The sequence below is a fragment of the Lycium barbarum genome, chromosome 9 (assembly GCF_019175385.1).
Source record: "Lycium barbarum isolate Lr01 chromosome 9, ASM1917538v2, whole genome shotgun sequence".
In the NCBI taxonomy this organism is placed as follows: Eukaryota; Viridiplantae; Streptophyta; class Magnoliopsida; order Solanales; family Solanaceae; genus Lycium; species Lycium barbarum.
The window spans coordinates 34,511,743-34,529,283 of record NC_083345.1 but is presented as its reverse complement, the minus strand read 5'-3'; the positions used below and the strand labels follow the sequence as shown (position 1 = coordinate 34,529,283).

General features: G+C 33.2%; 1 protein-coding gene across 3 annotated transcripts; it reads right to left on the bottom strand.

Annotated features, from left to right (window-relative positions):
• Positions 1-301: 301 nt before the first annotated feature.
• Positions 302-8,829, bottom strand: LOC132611219 (protein NETWORKED 4B). 3 transcript variants are annotated; one of them, XM_060325630.1, is made up of 3 exons: positions 8,709-8,829; positions 8,442-8,587; positions 302-2,212 (listed from the first exon to the last, which is right to left on the bottom strand). In XM_060325630.1, exons 2-3 carry the CDS (start codon positions 8,476-8,478, stop codon positions 567-569), a joined length of 1,683 nt encoding a protein of 560 aa, XP_060181613.1. In that variant the 5' UTR covers positions 8,479-8,587; positions 8,709-8,829; the 3' UTR covers positions 302-566. The 3 variants fall into 3 exon arrangements, with proteins under 3 accessions (XP_060181613.1, XP_060181614.1, XP_060181615.1); XM_060325631.1 differs by lacking the exons at positions 8,442-8,587; positions 8,709-8,829 and adding an exon at positions 5,552-5,715; XM_060325632.1 differs by lacking the exons at positions 8,442-8,587; positions 8,709-8,829 and adding an exon at positions 5,277-5,367.
• Between the last annotated feature and the right edge of the window lie 8,712 nt (positions 8,830-17,541).

The following is a 17,541-nucleotide window of genomic DNA, read 5'->3' as shown; positions in this document are numbered from 1 at the left end:
GTCATGAATCTGATTTTGTAAAAGTATTTAAAAGGAGGCCAAAATTTAAATGACAGAACTGACCAACCTTACTTGTGCAAGTCACCAAATTTTCTCTTGAATCTTTTTGACTAAACGAATCGTAGAATGATTTAACACCATAACTGCCGAAATTAAGCAAAACTACCAACAATAATACTGCCAATTGTGTACACTAATCATTAATTTAAGAATACTAACTCTAAACAGAACATATACTATATATTATCAGTTATCACCACCAACAAGGCAACAACCTATTGAAAGCAAACAGAAGAAGACGTTCAACAGTAAGTAGTGTGTTGTGCATTTTGGAACTTCACATTGCTTACATGACTATGTATCACCTGGTATTGAGTACTACCTGAATATTCAAATAGAGATACATTTAGAAGCATCCACATTTGGTATAAGCATCGATGCAAAAGCATCCCAGATAATAAATACAACACAATACCACAAAAGTAACAATGAAATTTAAAGAATCCAAACTTCTTAAGCATATAGGTAGGCTTTTAGGAAACAAAATAATGAAGATACTAAGTGAACTAGGCAGCTATAATTGCTGGCCTTCTACGCTGCACGTAATCCTGGAGGAGTTCCTGATATCCATTTCTGTAATGCTCCAGTGAGAAACAAAGTTGCCGTATAGCCTCCCTTTTCTCCTCAGCTCTATCTGAGATTACCAATGTTTGTCTCTCCACTTCATTCTGCAACTCCACCGCTCTTAGTCTTAGTTCTTCTATTGATTTCTGAGCACTTTCAGATCCTTCAATCAGCTGCTTCACATGATCCTCCAATTCTTGGATTTGGACATCCCGGGACATCACTTCTGCGCCAAGTGTCTGTACCTTAGCGTGAACCTCGTCTTTCTCTGCCACTAGTGTGTCATAGTCCAGTTTAAGCTTGTCAAGGTCTTTATTCAAAGCTTGGACTTCTTCACCTTTCTTATTTATTTCCATTTTCAAGCATTCACTTTCAGCCTTCCATTTGATTTCTTGTACCTCATGCAAAGTTTTCATTTCAATCTTCTGAGCTTCACATTGACTCACCTTACGTTCTAATGATCTGTTTTGCATCTCCAACTGTTCAATCCTTGCCTCTAGCACGGTCTGCTCTCCAGACAAACTAGTCATTTGAGACTGGAACTGTTCTTTTTGCATGCAGAAGTTTTGTTGTGCCTCCTCTAGTACAGCATTGATTCTCCTGATCTCTTGGTCGCGATCTGATATGTCAGCTTTGTACCTCATAATGCTCTTCTGTAGTTCCAAGGCATGTCTTTCCTCAGAATCAAGTTTGCCCTTTAGCAAGATTAACTCTTCCTGAGTTAATTCAAGCTGATCAGCTAAATAGCAAGTGTTCTCGGTGATCACTTTTGAACAATCATGCTTTAACTTTGCAACTTCTTCTTCTGACGCCTCAAGCTTTTCTCTCGTAATTTCTAACTCACTTTCCCATGTCTCAATCTTGTAATCGGAGTTTAATAACTGACTTTCTAGCAGAGCTACTTGCTTTTGCAGTTCCTGGACAGTTATTTTGCCCATTTCATGATCATCCTTTTGCATCGTGACCTCACTTCTAGCTGAATCAAGCTGCACTTTCAGGAAAACTATAAGCTTGGAAACTGCTTCATTTCTCTCAAGTTCATATCTCAATCCCTGTATATCTTCTTCTGAGAACTGGAGTTTTTTGTCAGAAACACTGGGCTTATGTTCCTCATCCATAATACTATTCAGCACCATTTCATACTCCCTGTCTTCTCTTTGGTTGATACCATAATTTTTGTTCTTACCTGGCAGTTTGGTCCCCATCTTCAAATAGTTTTCTTGCAAGGACATTTGCACCCCACTTAAGGCTGATTTTTGGCATCCATCAGGAGATGAGCTGTAAGATTCAGAATCAAACTCTGGTGATAATGTTGAACAATCAAAACCTTCCTTGGCAGATATATCAGAGGAGCTACAGCAAGAGCTAGCAGACGAATTAGAAAGAAGAGCCTGATCTGCAGCTTCATTATGAACAAGTTTTTGTTTTGGCGAGAGCAGGTTGGAACCGTGCTGAAATACAGCAGCATCTTCAGAAAAGGAAGCTGGACAGATATCTTCATTCAGTTGGGAGTCACACTTCTGAGCAGAATAATATTCTACATCTTGTTCAATCACATTCTCCATTTTCTTGACAATTGTTTTAACACCTGCATTTATGTGAATATTAGCCTTTTTCATGTTCATTTTACTCATAAGATGAGTGATACAAGAATTGCAACTCTATATATATATATATATATCTGGTGGTTCTGACTTCTGATATTAAGTACTTCAATTGGCAAACACCAAAAATACAAAATGTAGAGACCAGATCCTTATTCTTTAAAAGCATGTCAAATAGAGAAAATCCCAAAATCAAGCACCAAATAAACAGTATGAACTAAGTTTCGGCTTAGAGGATCTAGCAGAGTGCGAATACCTAACTTTTTTGACCATACTGCGTTCACTTCGGGTAGAAATGAGAAAGAAATATAAACTTCATTGGAAATTGATAAACCATGCTCCAAATTAGATTGGAGAACAATGATCAGAAATGCATGAAGTCAATAGTATTAACATAACCCATCAAAGGTCCAAAGGATACACTCAATGGAGGACCAACCACACATCAGAAAACCTATAAGCACATAACAGTGATCAAGTTTACCATGATTTGCGGTGGAAGTAATTCGAAACAAACCAAGATGAAATATGGTTGCAATTAATAGCTGAACAGTTCACAAGGAAATGCTCATTTATATGCAGAGCACAAAGTTTAGAATACTTAATTTGAGGTATGTATTATACTTGTGGAAAAAATGAATTATATTACCGATAGTTGAAAAAGATTATAGTACATTGGAAAGCTGGCTTGGAGAAGGAAACATCGCAGCAAAGTTTAAATGATGGATTTGAGTTCTTGGAAAAAATAAAAGTTTATAAAAATAGAACGGTGTCAAACATTTTAGAACATCACAAAGTGGAAAAAGAGTGATATAAGTTGGAAACAAATGGCAGCAGGTTATGATCAAAGAACTCCAATATTAAACTTTGACAACGAAGCTTAATTATATCTGGATGAATTGAAGGTAAGACATTAATCTTCACGGGGCAGTAAAACTTTAGCCAGTATCACTCTGGAAAGGAGTTAATAATAGCAATAAGTTTATTTTCAACAATATAAGAATATTACTACCAGAATTTCTATTGAAGACTGATGGAACGATATCTTTCTAGACTCCGCTTAATATTGGACCAACCACAGCCTTCGAAACTGAGGGATAATGGGTCTGCCTCTTTAATTTGCATGACACATGGCTCGAACATGTGACCTAAGTTACAAGTCTCTCAAACTTGGCCACTTGAACTAAGCCCGGACAATATGCCCACTTACAAGTTCAATTGAGCAAAAATGACTATAGAGATTTCCTATATTTTATTTTACAGATCTCGTGTTATTTTTTCTTGATTTCCTATGTTATTTTTTTATCGGAAAAGGTCCAAAAATACCCTTAAACTATTGAAAAAGGCTCATAAATACCCTCCTTCCATCTTCTGGTCTAAAAATACCCTTCCATCCACCTTTTAGGTCTAAATATACCCTTAAGGTTTGTTTTTGGCTCAAATATACCCTTTAAACTAACAGAATATGTTTTTTTGTTTTTTTTTATCGGAAAAGGTCCAAAAATACCCTTAATCTATTGAAAAAGGCTCATAAATACCCTCCTTCCACCTTTTGGTCTAAAAAATATGAACGAAATAAGTTTTTTTTTTTGGGTTTTTTTTGCATTTCATGAATAAAAAAATGAAATAGGAAATTATAATTTTTTTTTTACATTTCGTGTATTAAAAAACAAAATAGGAAATTATAAATTTTTTTTTTCATTTCGTGTATTAAAAAACGAATAGGATAAAAAAAATTAATTTCGTTCATATAAAAATGAACTTGGAAAATATATATACCAACGAAATAAAAAATATATATATATATATATATATTTTCCAATTTCGTTTTTATATGAACAAATTTTTTTTTATCCTATTTTTTTTTAATACACGAAATGCAAAAAAAATAAATATAATTTCCTATTTTGTTTTTTAATACACGAAATGCAAAAAAAAATTATAATTTCCTATTTCGTTTTTTTATTCATGAAATGCAAAAAAAACCCAAAAAAAAAAACTTATTTCGTTCATATTTTTTTAGACCAAAAGGTGGAAGGAGGGTATTTATGAGCCTTTTTCAATAGATTAAGGGTATTTTTGGACCTTTTCCGATAAAAAAGGACAAAAAAACATATTCTGTTAGTTTAAAGGGTATATTTGAGCCAAAAACAAACCTTAAGGGTATATTTAGACCTAAAAGGTGGATGGAAGGGTATTTTTAGACCAAAAGATGGGAGGAGGGTATTTATGAGCCTTTTTCAATAGTTTAAGGGTATTTTTGGACCTTTTCCGTTTTTTTATTGAACTCTGTGTAGAAAGGGTCATATAACTTAAGCATTTGAACAATGATGGATCTAAATCCCAAAATCAATCCATGCCAGGATTTTCTATCCTAGAGGTTAGATATGTATTTTCTTTGTTTTTATAGCAGGGAAAGCTCTTCAGCCAACAATTTATCTCCTTTTCATTTAGTCACCACTCCAATATGGGCCATTTCTCTCAAGCTTGTGAAAATGCGCAAAACAGGGAATTATAAATCTACTAGCACTATTCGCCTGTAATTTGGAAACTAAAGCTCGTGTGTCAAGATCTCTGATTGGAGAGTAACAAGAAGTGCTATTCGCCCGTAAGGGTGTTTGACACATAACATAGATTAATGAGAGAAAACACAAGCACATAGAGCAACAAAAGAAATAAATAGGTTCCAAAACGAAACAAAAGATGAAAACAAAGAGTTAGTAAATAGAAGCACAGAAAAAGAAGAAACCAAAACAAAGTTAAACAGTAACTAAGCAAACAAAAGAACCTTAAATTGAAAGAAGAATTCGCAGACCAACCAAACAGAAGCAAGAAAAACCATGTACAGAAATCAAGCATGAGGCTTAGCACCCGTTTGGACATAGACTTTTCTTACTTTTTTTCAACAAAAAAATTGGAAAACATTGTTTGTCCACGGAATTTGATCAATTATTGGAAGAAAAAAAAAAAAAGTTCCACCCACAAAATTTCAAAGTAAAATGCTCGTCTAAACACAATGTCAGCTTTCAAAAACTATTTTTCAACTACCTTCATTTCAAAATATGTGAAGTTTCACAAAATCAAGAAAACATTTATTTCGTAAGGAACAGTGGTGGAACCATGATTTGCAAGGTTAAAGAATGTAAAGAAGTGAACACAAGAAGAAGTCAAGGAGGTTCAATATCTATTATATATATAATAATTTTAATCTTGTATATACACTGTAAATTTTCACCAAAGGGACCCCTAGCTCCGCACCGGGTAAGAAATGTGTACAAACTAAAAGTATTGACTGTAAAGCGAGTTAGAGGGATGAAACATACCTAGAATTGAGCAAAGGAATAGGATTGTGTGAGGTCAAAAATAGAAACTCCAATATGCAAGAGAAAAGGATAATGAATAGAGAAATTTGAAATGATTGAGAGGGAAGTGGGGATTTTAAAAGACAAGAAGAAGAAAATGATGAGAAGAGTGGAGTCCACCACACCACACGACAAAGAAGGGCGGGAAAAGCATTGCAATTTCCGCCGCTTTGCTTTCCCCCCCTTTTCTCTTTGAATTCTTTCCAAGTTTTTGGCCTCTTCTCTTTTGTCCTTTCCTTTCATTTTCAACGCCTCATCATCCTTTTCAATCTTCTTTTAACGACCCATTCAGGTGCACCTTCTTTTCAACTATTTTCACTTCAAACTTACACTCATATGACTAGCCATGCATCTCTATTCACTTTAATTAATCAGTTTTTAAGTTTTGTATTTTAAAAATAACTTTTAAAAATATTCTAATTGTTATTATATATACAAAATTTATTTTATGTACCATCACTTTAGTAATAATTAAAAGTTTTTGAGATGGAAAGAGACGGACTTTTTTATCATTATCGTGACAATGAAAGTTGTTCATTGATGTAAAAGAAAATTAGTAAGAATATGAGAGAAAATTAATATTTTGATTCTAAAATATTTCTTTTAAATTCTTTAATATTTTATATGTATACCGACATGTTGATATCCATTTCAATTAAGTAACTGTCCAGATCCAAACATAATAACCATTTTGTTGTATATATTGGATTAAAATATTTTTATTAAATTAATTAAAAAATATATTATAATTTTTTATATTAATTGTTATAAATAAATCAAAATTAGAAATATATATGTTATATCATTAATCACCAAATTTTAATTCTGAAATGAAAATATAAAGTAATACATTTTATAAATGGAAAGAAACAATAATCAGAGACCGCAAATGAGAGTAAATAAGTAAAGTATTGACAATGAAGGAAAATAGGGATAAATGTCACTCTCTACCTTTACTTTCACTTGTCGACGTTAACATATCAAGGGGAAAACAATTCTTCTTCTTATTTTATCCTTCACATTAATTATTTATTTTCAAATTATTTTCTGAGGCTATTGAGACTATATACCAATAAATATGGATATTATGATAAAATATATATTTTATTTATTAATTTTCAAAGAACGTGAAAGTCAAAAGTGAACAAGTTATGTGTAGCAGCATTAAAATAACTTTTGGTACAAATTTGCATTGCTATTGTTCATCCTCTCTTCATGTTTAAAGTATTGATAAAGAAGGAAAATGGGGATAATAGAAATAGAAAAGAAGATAAATATTGAATAGAAAAATAGACATATATTTTTAGTATTGTGGCCAAATAATATGGATGAAGGGAGTACTTTATTTTTATTAACTCTTAAAGAACGTGAAAAGTCAAGTATAGTAATGTGGCCAAGTAATATGAGACGGAAGGAGTACTTCATTTATTAATTCTTAAATAACGTGAAATCAAAAGTGAACAAGTAAAAGTGCACGGAGGAAATAAATATGTGTCGGAGAATTAAAATAGAAGTGCACACGTGTATACATGAGAAGAGAATAAATATTCAGTACTATGGCATATATCCACGTGGAATTTATTAATTTTCAAAGAATGTGAAAAGTAAAAAATGAACAAATTAAAGTGCACGGAGGAAATAAATTTGTGTAGGAGAATTAAAATTGAACTGCATATGTCTATACATGAGAAGAGAATAAATATTCAGCTAGAACACGAAAAATTAAAAGTGAACAAGTAAAAGTGTACAGAGGAAATAAATGTGTCGAAAAATTAAATTTGAAGTCCATACGTCTATATATGAGAAGGGAATTAAATACTATGACACATGTCTATGTTAATATGGACGAAGAGAGTACTTCATTTTTATTAATTCTTAAAGAACGTGAAAAGTCAAGTATAGTAATGTGGCCAAGTAATATGAGACGGAAGGAGTACTTCATTTATTAATTCTTAAATAACGTGAAAAATCAAAAGTGAACAAGTAAAAGTGTACGGAGGAAATAAATATGTGTCGGAGAATTAAAATAGAAGTGCACACGTGTATACATGAGAAGAGAATAAATATTCAGTACTATGGCATATATCCACGTCAGATTTATTAATTCTCAAAGAATGTGAAAAGTCAAAAGTGAACAAATTAAAGTGCACGGAGGAAATAAATTTGTGTAGGAGAATTAAATTTAATTGCATATGTCTATACATGCGAAGAGAATAAATATTCAGCTAGAACATAAAAAGTCAAAAGTGAACAAGTAAAAGTGCACGAAGAAAATAAATGTGTCAGAGAATTAAATTTGAAGTGCATACGTCTATACATGAGAAGAGAATAAATATTAAGTACTATGACACATGTCTACATGAGATATAAAAATAGTTGGATAAAGTGTACAAATTATATAGCTCATGGTACAAGAATTTAATGCACGTACAATTCATGAAGCTATTGGTATAAGCTTGGGGAGTTGTGTTCGTCCCCCCCAAGCCGCTTATATATATTGTAAATATTGTATTGTATTGTATTGTACTGTGTTAGTGAATACAGTGTTTGCATAAATTGTATCTTTTTTGTGGTTTGATAACATTTGATTTGACGCATCGACAGACCTTTGAATCCCTCAATTGAGACTAGTACGTCTGAACCTCCAAAACCACTTTCACTATGCCACTTGGACACAATTTGTTGAGGTGGCACAGTGCGTGCATTTCACTGCTCCAAAGGGCGTGATACGCCAATTTTTCTTTTACTTTTTTAAAAGTTAAAATATTAATTATAAGAAAAAAACTATTTTAAAATGATTTAATTAATTAAAAACACATTTCAATAAAAAAAAAAAAAAAAAACGCCCCACCTTGCCCTGATGCAATAGTCATTAGAGCAGTGGGCATTGTTGTGATTTTGTGGCTGCTAACTCCAAGGAGTAGAGGTGCTGCCTCCTCTCCACGAGCACCGCTGCTTCGCCCTAGAGTGCACCACCCCTTTCCCTCCCACTCATCACTGTTAAACACCGGGAAAAAAAAATCAGATCCTCTATCTCTCTTCCATGTTTGGTCTTCTCATCGTTAATCTCTGTGAAACTAAATTGAACTAAACTCTAATCATATTTTATCCTACTTACCTTCATGATTTTTTGATAAGTTTTTCAAGGGCTTTGGTAAGCTCCATTAATGCCCACTAGCGGAGGAGAAGATGAAAGGAGAGGAGGGGCTGTGGATGAAAGAGAATTAGTTTTTTATTGTATTTTTTTTTAATTTCTTTAAGTTAAATCCACTTGTCATCATTTTATTGGTCATTTTGGCGTGTGAATTACGATGTACTTTTTTTTTTTTTTTGGTTGCAAATTAACTTTGTGTCCAAGTGGCACGGTTAAAGTGTTTTTGGAGGGTTCAAATGGTGCGAGTCTTAATTGGGGGTCTAAATGAATTTCACGGACAAGTTCGAGAGTTTGTCGATGCGTTAAACCATAACATTTTTTATTGTTTGATTGGACTATATAATAACATGTACGTTAACTAAAATAATACTAATTCTTAATTACAAATTAGATTATATATATATATATAGGGACTTTTGTAATCCTCACAAGAATTTCTAAAAATTTTTAAATTTTTTTAATTAATTACTTTTAGGTCCTAATCTTATTTATTTAAGTTAATTTTTGTTTTTTTTTGTTTTTAAGGTCTATTTTTCAAAAGCTATCGAACCTCTCACCTCATTTTTCATGTTCTTTGGTTTTCTATTTGGTGCTCGATATCCGCATTTGAGCCCAATTAATCCAGATAATTCGCATTGTATAGCGCCCATTCGGGGGAAGCGCTCCCTCCAAAGATTTTTTCCATATCCATATTCGAACCCCTGATCCCTAATTAAGGGAGAAGCAGCTCCATTCGCTGTACAAGTTAAATTATGTATTTGTCTTAAAAGTTCATTAACTATGTATAGATTATTTATTTAGAGCTAAATAACTTTAGAAAATTAGGATACATAACTTATAAATGTCAAATTCTGGCTCCGCATTTGATTTGAAGTAAATAATTTCATCAAAATGGAAGTTAAAATATTAAAGGAGTGCAATTAAATTTTTGCTTTCATATATTGAAAATATATTTATATGAAATTTAATTATTACTAATGTAATTATCCACTTGTGGGACTACAATAGGTATATGATTGTTGTTGTTGTACACTTGTACTAACACAAATTATACTTCTTTAATTAAAATATTTATTTTTATATCTTGAGTTTAAGCCCGACCCTCACATAACTAGTGTATATATATATATATATAAAACTAAGGTACATGATAAAATGAGAACTTAAAACATAAGTAGGTGGTGAGTGGGGGTGGTCATTGTGTGGGCAGTGGTGACAGGCAGTTTGGGGGGGAGGGGAGGGGGGGGGGGTTAAAATGGAAAAATAAAATACGTAACTACACAAAACCACCAAATCTGTGATTATAAAAATTGAATTTTTTCATGATTATATAATCACGAAATTATAACTAATGTACAATACCTCAAAACATAATTTAAGAACAATGAAAACAAACATGATTTCATAAAAAACAATACGATCATGAACCACCGGAAACAACCTTCCAACCAGGGGGTTAGTGCTCCATGTCAAAATACTTCACCCAAAATAATAGCTGTAACTTTAGTGATTGCCCCATAAGGCCATAAATATTGTCTCTCTTTATTTTTTAAACGGAAAAGGTCCAAAAATATCCCTATCGTATGGGAAATGGCTCACAAATACCCTCCATCTATCTATTGGTCCAAAAATACCCCTCCATCCACCTATTTGGTCCAAAAATACCCCCAACCTATTTTTTTTGTTCAAGAATACCCCTCAAACGAAAAAAAAATAATTATTTTCCTATTTCGTTTTTATATAAATGAAATACAAAATATATATATGTATATATATGTATTCCTATTTCGTTTTTATATAAACGAAACGAAATGAAAATAAAATTATTTTCCTATTTTTTTATATAAACGAAATACAAAAATACAAAAAAAAATTATTTTCATATTTAGTTTTTTAATAAACGAAATACAATTTTTTTTTTTACTATTTCGTAGATATACCAACGAAATGCAATATATATATATATATATATATATATATATATTTTCCAGTTTCGTTTTTATATGAACGAAATTAATTTTTTTTTTATCCTATTTCGTTTTTTAATACACGAAATGCAAAAAAAAATAAAAAAATATAATTTCCTATTTCGTTTTTTTATTCACGAAATGCAAAAAAAAAAAAAAACAGTTTCGTTCGTATTTGTTGATTAATTCACGAAATACAAAAAAAATAAAAAATTGTTGCATTTCGTTGATTAACTGACGAAATGCAAAAAAAAAAAATTGTTGCATTTCGCTACAAAAAAAAATAAAAAATATTTGTTCCGGACTCATGCATAGAGCTTCAACTTGTTACAAAATGGGTTAGATTAAATGGGTGGGGTTTAATTTTTAAATTAAATAATATATGTGTCCAATCAAAACAAGCCACGTGGCATTTTAAAATTGAAAAAATACCATCAAAATTAGGGTGTTAGTTTGAGGGGTATTCTTGAGCCAAAAAAATAGGTTGGGGGTATTTTTGGACCAAATAGGTGGATGGAGGGTATTTTTAGATCAATAGATGGATGAAGGGTATTTGTGAGCCATTTCCCATAGGTTAGGGGTATTTTTGGACCTTTTCCGTTTTTTAAATAGATCAGTAATCAACTCTCTTCATCTCAAATAAATCGGCATTGGTTATATAGTCAAAATAGGAGAATAAATTTTATTTGATAAATAAGCAAATTCAGAAGTTTAAAAAAGTTAATTAATTAAAATTTAATCGGAATTGGACGCGGATTAAATTATGAACCATTGTTTAATTCATTGTGACCCAACTCATCTCAGTCCAGGTACTATTTGGCAGAGGCAGGGTTAATAACCTCTTCCATAAGTCCATGTCAATCCATCAAACTTGAGTGTAACTCACTCATCTGCCACCTCTAGCTAGTTATAATTGTTCTTTTTGAAACTTTTAATGTATTATTGCTTTAGTTATTCATGGGAATCACAAACATGATGAGCACCAGAGTGGCTTTAAAAAGTGATGCATTTTGACGTGCTCAAGACCGAGGCAATGGATTTCCCCATAGTGGCGCTCGATCAAGCTCGGGCAGACTCTCTGAATCATGGCTGGTCTGAACAAACCCTTCTTTGTGACTCGACCAGTAACATAAGGTATGATACATGATATCTTTATGAAACTTTAATTATCCCCCCAAAAATAGGAGACCGCCCTAAAATGTAGTATTTATTTAGATCCCCCTAAACTATCAGCAGTTTTAGTTACCTTTTGAACATGACTATTTGTTAGCTTTTATCCCCCTAGACGCTGATGTGGCAAAGAGTTTGGCTACACTCTCTTGAGAAAAATTCATTTCTAATCCTTTCCTGCTCCATGTCGCTTGACTTTGCTTCTTATAAGTATCAACAACAATGTTAACATCTTCAAACTTCTATCTTGTACCACCATGTGCTAGTACATTTCACCAGATTGTCCAACTTCAAACCAAAAACTGACTTAATTAGGAACTAGTTTTCTAGATATAACATTTTTCACAATCATTAAGAAGTAGTCTTATCGGATGTCCCATTGCAACGGTAGTATAGTTGTAAGAGAATCTAAGATATTTTTATTTACTTTATCGACTATGGCATATCTTTTTGACAAGAGAGTTGATAAACAAAGAATTGATCCATCTTCCGTCATTCTGCGCTAACTAATGTAAATTCGGTACAAAACCATTGGGAATTGATTCACTATAAAGTCCATGCATGTTACTCGTCGGAAGAAAGAATGGGCTACACCGCTACATTGATCATAAAGGAAAACGTGCTTCCCTTTTTGCAGGAAGCCCATGAGACCACCCAACTTTATTTTTAAGTACGCACCATAACTTTTTTTCTCATGTGACTCGACCTTTCCAAGTTCCAATCTTAGGTCCCTTGCGCTTTACTGTATGTGCAACCGAAGTCATCATTTAGGAAAATAAAAAAACTATAGTTTGGTGTATAAAATATCCCGCGTTAGTAGGATTCGAGGAAAGGCTGCACCCCAATAGGTGTGATGTAGACAATTGAAGAGATAGGAAAATAATCCTGAAAAAATATCTTGTAGTATTAGTTTTTACTTATATATAGCTAAGTTAGGTCAATTGATTGGACACATTTGCCACATTAAGTGCGGGTTAGGACATATGAGCATGCTCCACGGTTTCAAGACTCCACCCCACAAATCACACGTGATTCAAATGCATCTCTCAATCTGCTTGTACTATCTGAAGAACAACAAATTAAATTAACCATACATTTCCTGACAAACTATTTTTAATGTGTTTTTAATCATCATAGTCAATTAAAAGTCCCAAAATACCTTATGAATATGCCTAGTTAAGTGATACCCAATCATAGTTCTCGATCTTGTCTAATGCCAAATCATTCCTTCCTTTAATCGAAAAATAAAATAAAAAATATTTCGACTCAAAATTGTTACGCGACGGAGGATCTCCAATGGAAAACAAATGATCTTTACTTTTAATTATGTAAGAAGCTTAATTACTACAACAAATTGTCCAAAAAACATAGTTAGTTGTCAATATATAGATGAATGGAGAAGACTATTGTTTTTCTAACATTTTCTCATAAGAATTTCAGTTTGCTAAAAGAAAATGTTAAGCCACAGTCTAAAAGGTTCATAAGTTACAAGAGAAAAAAAAAACAAAAAAAAAACATTACTAAACAAATATTCCAAAAAATAACCATTGTAGAAAATTTCAGAAACATAATAAGATTAAGAGTTAAGACAATATAATCCAAAACTATATACAGTCAAACATCTCTATAATTGTCATATGTTATAACAGCATTTCACTATAACGGTCTAATTTTTTCTGAAACCGATTTTTCATATTATATTTTACTTCTCTATAACAACATTCTGTCTATAACAACAATGACATCCATTATAGCAGTACACTCTTTATAAAATTACCTCTCTATAACAGTCATACTCAAATAGCGTGTAAGAAATATAAGAGTCAACTGTCAATGAAGAAATATATTACTATGTGACAACAAAAATGTCGATGAAGAACCTCAACCTACTGCTACTTGGAGATAAAAGAGTCAACTGTTAAGCACTTAGACAGTCTTCAAGAAAAAGCTATTGAATTTCCTTTTGCCGAAAGTATGGACAAAATTTTTCGTCAATTCAAGCATTATATTATCACTCAGAAACTAGAATTTACGAAACAGCCTACAATTGTAGAGTTCTTACTTCAAACTTGAAATATATAAATTCTAAGTTAATTTAAAATGCATATGTTCCATAGATTTTAATTCTTTATCTGTGTGGTACAACTAGTTATGGATTTAGTAGTAATTTATTAGTCTTCTCAATTTTTAATTTATGAGATATGAAAATCAATTGAGATTTTAAAATTTACAAGTATATTGTTTTCGTTTATAGCATAAAAGGTACAAAAATTTAATTGTTTGCGTGCTTTTGTTTATAACAGTTAAATGAGATCTGAATATCGAATGTCAGTATACATGCATAACAACACCTCACTATAGCAGCTATGGAATTTTCGGACAAACGCTGCGGCTATAAAGAGGTTTTACTATATATTAAGCTTTTACGTATATATGGTATGCAACAAATTCGAAATTTGAAATCTGATGCAAAGAAAATTACCATCGAGTGGTAGCTAAAAAAAAGGTTGTTGAAATAAAGATTTTGGAGTTTAAAATTTGAGATGGAAATTTGAAGGACAAATTAACTGTATCCCACTGAAGTGAGACAACCTAACGTGGCCGGCCTACATCCCACTCACTACTTATTCCCATACGCCACAGATAATTATATATTGGCACTCTACGAAAATAATTATAACCGCTAATCAAATGGAGTATATTAAAAACATATGTAGTAATTATGATTAAAATATTTATATTGTTATACTGTGTAAAAATCCCTCTAAATTTTGCGTACCGATATTGTATAAAAAAACTACACAATCAATCTATTTATTATGAGCCCGTTTAGAATAGTTGAATAATCAAAACCGTAATATACTCATGCGTAAAGCAGTTTACCCCGAATTTCGGTAATAATTAAATTTGTAAGTGAGGTATAAAATATGTGGATGAACTTTAATCTATTAGGTTAGTGTGAAGTGCCAACAAATTTGCTTATAGCTATACTTATATGAATAGGTGCTTGCGATATATAGATATATATATATATATATATATATATATATATATATATATATATATATATATATATATATATATATATATATATATGTATGATGGTGATTGATTTATGCCAAATATATTAAGTAATATTGAAAGGATAAGCAAACTAATGAAGAATACTAGGAGATCCGGACTAATATCTTTATGTGGGAGCTTTATATATTTGACTAGGGGTGGGCATTCGGGCCATCGGATTGGATATCGGTTTGAATATTTGGTTTTCCGATTGAAGAAATTACAATCCAAATCCAATCCAAATAAGTTCGGATTGGATTGGATATTTTAAGTTCGGTTTTGGATTATTCGGTTTGGATATTTCGGAGTTTCAGATTTGACTCTTGAGACTTAAGGCAAACTTATTAGGAACGAAATTCATGTGTTAGTTTCATAGAGGTAAATCTAAATCATAATTGCTCAGTAAAAAAAGCCTTCCAGTTCAAATTAGGATTAACAAATCCAAGTCATGTCCAACATAGTAAATCCATACCAAATAAAAGCATTCTGGAAAAGTGAAAATGAACAAAATAAAATCCAAGTAGTCATCTGGAAAAATAACAAAGAACTCTGCCATGGGTGATACTAACGTGAGACTTTTGAGACTTAAGAAGTAAGAAACCCTATATTATATTTGATTTAGTAGAGAATTATATATTGGACTTAATATTTTAATGGGTAGAGCCTTAGGTACTAAGCTATTGGACCTTTAGAAACTAGACTTATTAGTATTGGGCACATATGATATACGTTGGGCTAGATATAAGGTATAAAAATTTCGAATTTTCGAATATCCAAAAATTCGTTGTACTAAATCCATATCCAATCCGAAATCCATAAATTTTAAAAATAAAATCCGAAGTCCAATCCATAATCCAAATATCCAAACCAAATATTTAAAAAGTTCGGATTTCGGGTTGGCCCAAACTGTGCCCACCCCTATATTTGACTATTACAATGTTGAGATATCAAAAGAAGCTAACCTCAAAAAAGGAAGAAATGTCCTCTATTTATAGGTATGCCTTATGGGCCATGAATACAACACAAAAGCCTTTATGAATAAAGAAACCCTAAAAAAGATAAGATATGACCGTACGGTCTGACACCCGTATGATTATCAGTGCAAATGGCAGAACGGTTCCCTGACGCGTGGCAACCTCATAATCGGTTAACCGGACCAACAGACACATTGCTTTTGGCTCGGCGTATCCGGACCAACGGACACGCTTTTCTTGTCTCGGGTCAATTATATCCGATACGACCCCCGGTGTGAAGAAAACATCGAACATGCTCGTACTCATTTGGACTTATCCTCGGCTCCGATCTCACCGGTCACACATTGACTTGGTTTCTACCGTATACAGATAGTCCCCACACTTTTCGGATCGCAGCTTTATCGAAGCGACGGGAAGTGGAAAAGTCCCAAAACCGGTGGTTCCGCAAGCTCGTTCTTATCTTCAAATTAGGTGAGAACCGTTATGTCACGTCCTTCTGACTTCGGCCACATGTATCACCCCAAGTGGCCGGCCTCGGGAACCACCTTAACCCACGTCCCATTAATTCTGGGACACGTGTCATCTCTCGATTGGTCATCCTCTGTAACCGCTACAGTGAACCGTCTATATAAGGCCTAAAGTTGCTCATTTTTCACTTTCCATTTTCACTTCTCACTCTCTACTTTTTACTTCTTACCTCTTTGATCATAAGCCTTTTCGTCAACTTCATTATTTGCTTTGAATCTTTAAGGTTTTCTGCAACAAGGTTCAAATTGAGTCTCCAATCCTTCTAATCTTCATTTTTCATTGTGTCGTTCTTGTCTTGAAACTTTCATCTGCATCTTCAAATCTTCATACCAACTCTTTCATCCTTAAAATGTCAACCAACACTGATTCTGCTTCCCAGGACGTTCCATCGGTTTCTTCCCCGGGCGCCGAGCCTACCTCCAAACCCAAAGGCAAAACCTTTGTGGAACCAACCGCCCTGGACATAATACCGTCCAAACCCAATTACAATCACGAGTTTGCCATTGAGAAACCGGTACTAATCGTGGATAGGGGTTTCAACGTGAGGCGGTATCCTTCGTCAATTACAGAGGATCTCCTCCCTTGGGTCCGGGCCGATCGTGGATGGGATAAGCATCCGGTGCAAGTGTTCGCCCCCGGCCTGACGAGTCCATTACCGACTACAAAGAAGGATTCATGTACGTGTATACGTACCCGTTCACGCTCAAACTCGATCCCCCCATTGATCCGGTTATTCTCGAGATGTGCCGGACGTACAATGTATGCTTAGCACAAATCGGGCCAATCATCTGGAGGATCGTGGCCTGCCTCCATCTATTGTCTAATAATGCCAACAAGGAATTCACGTTGGCACACTTTATCCGATTGTATAGCCCCAGGATCTTCCGAGGAGGCGTGATAAAGGTCGCCAAACGAGGTCAGAACCCGATTCTTTCCAAACTCGACGGGGATGGTTGGAACGTTATGTCCGGGCAAGGACCGCAGACATCATTCCGACTGATTATATGCCCTTTCCGAAAAAGTGGAATAATAGCTGTAAGTTTCTCAGTTGTCTTCTCTCTATACTTTGTCCAAATTTGCTCTCTATACTGAACC

Bases quoted from the DNA above. Each gene is read 5' to 3' on its own strand.
- LOC132611219 (XM_060325630.1), bottom strand. From the start codon at position 8,478: ATGCCCACTGCTCTAATGACTATTGCATCAGGGCAAG. The intron at 2,213-8,441 runs GTGGGGCGTTTT...ACATAAATGCAG, and splicing joins GACTATTGCATCAGGGCAAG to GTGTTAAAACAATTGTCAAG.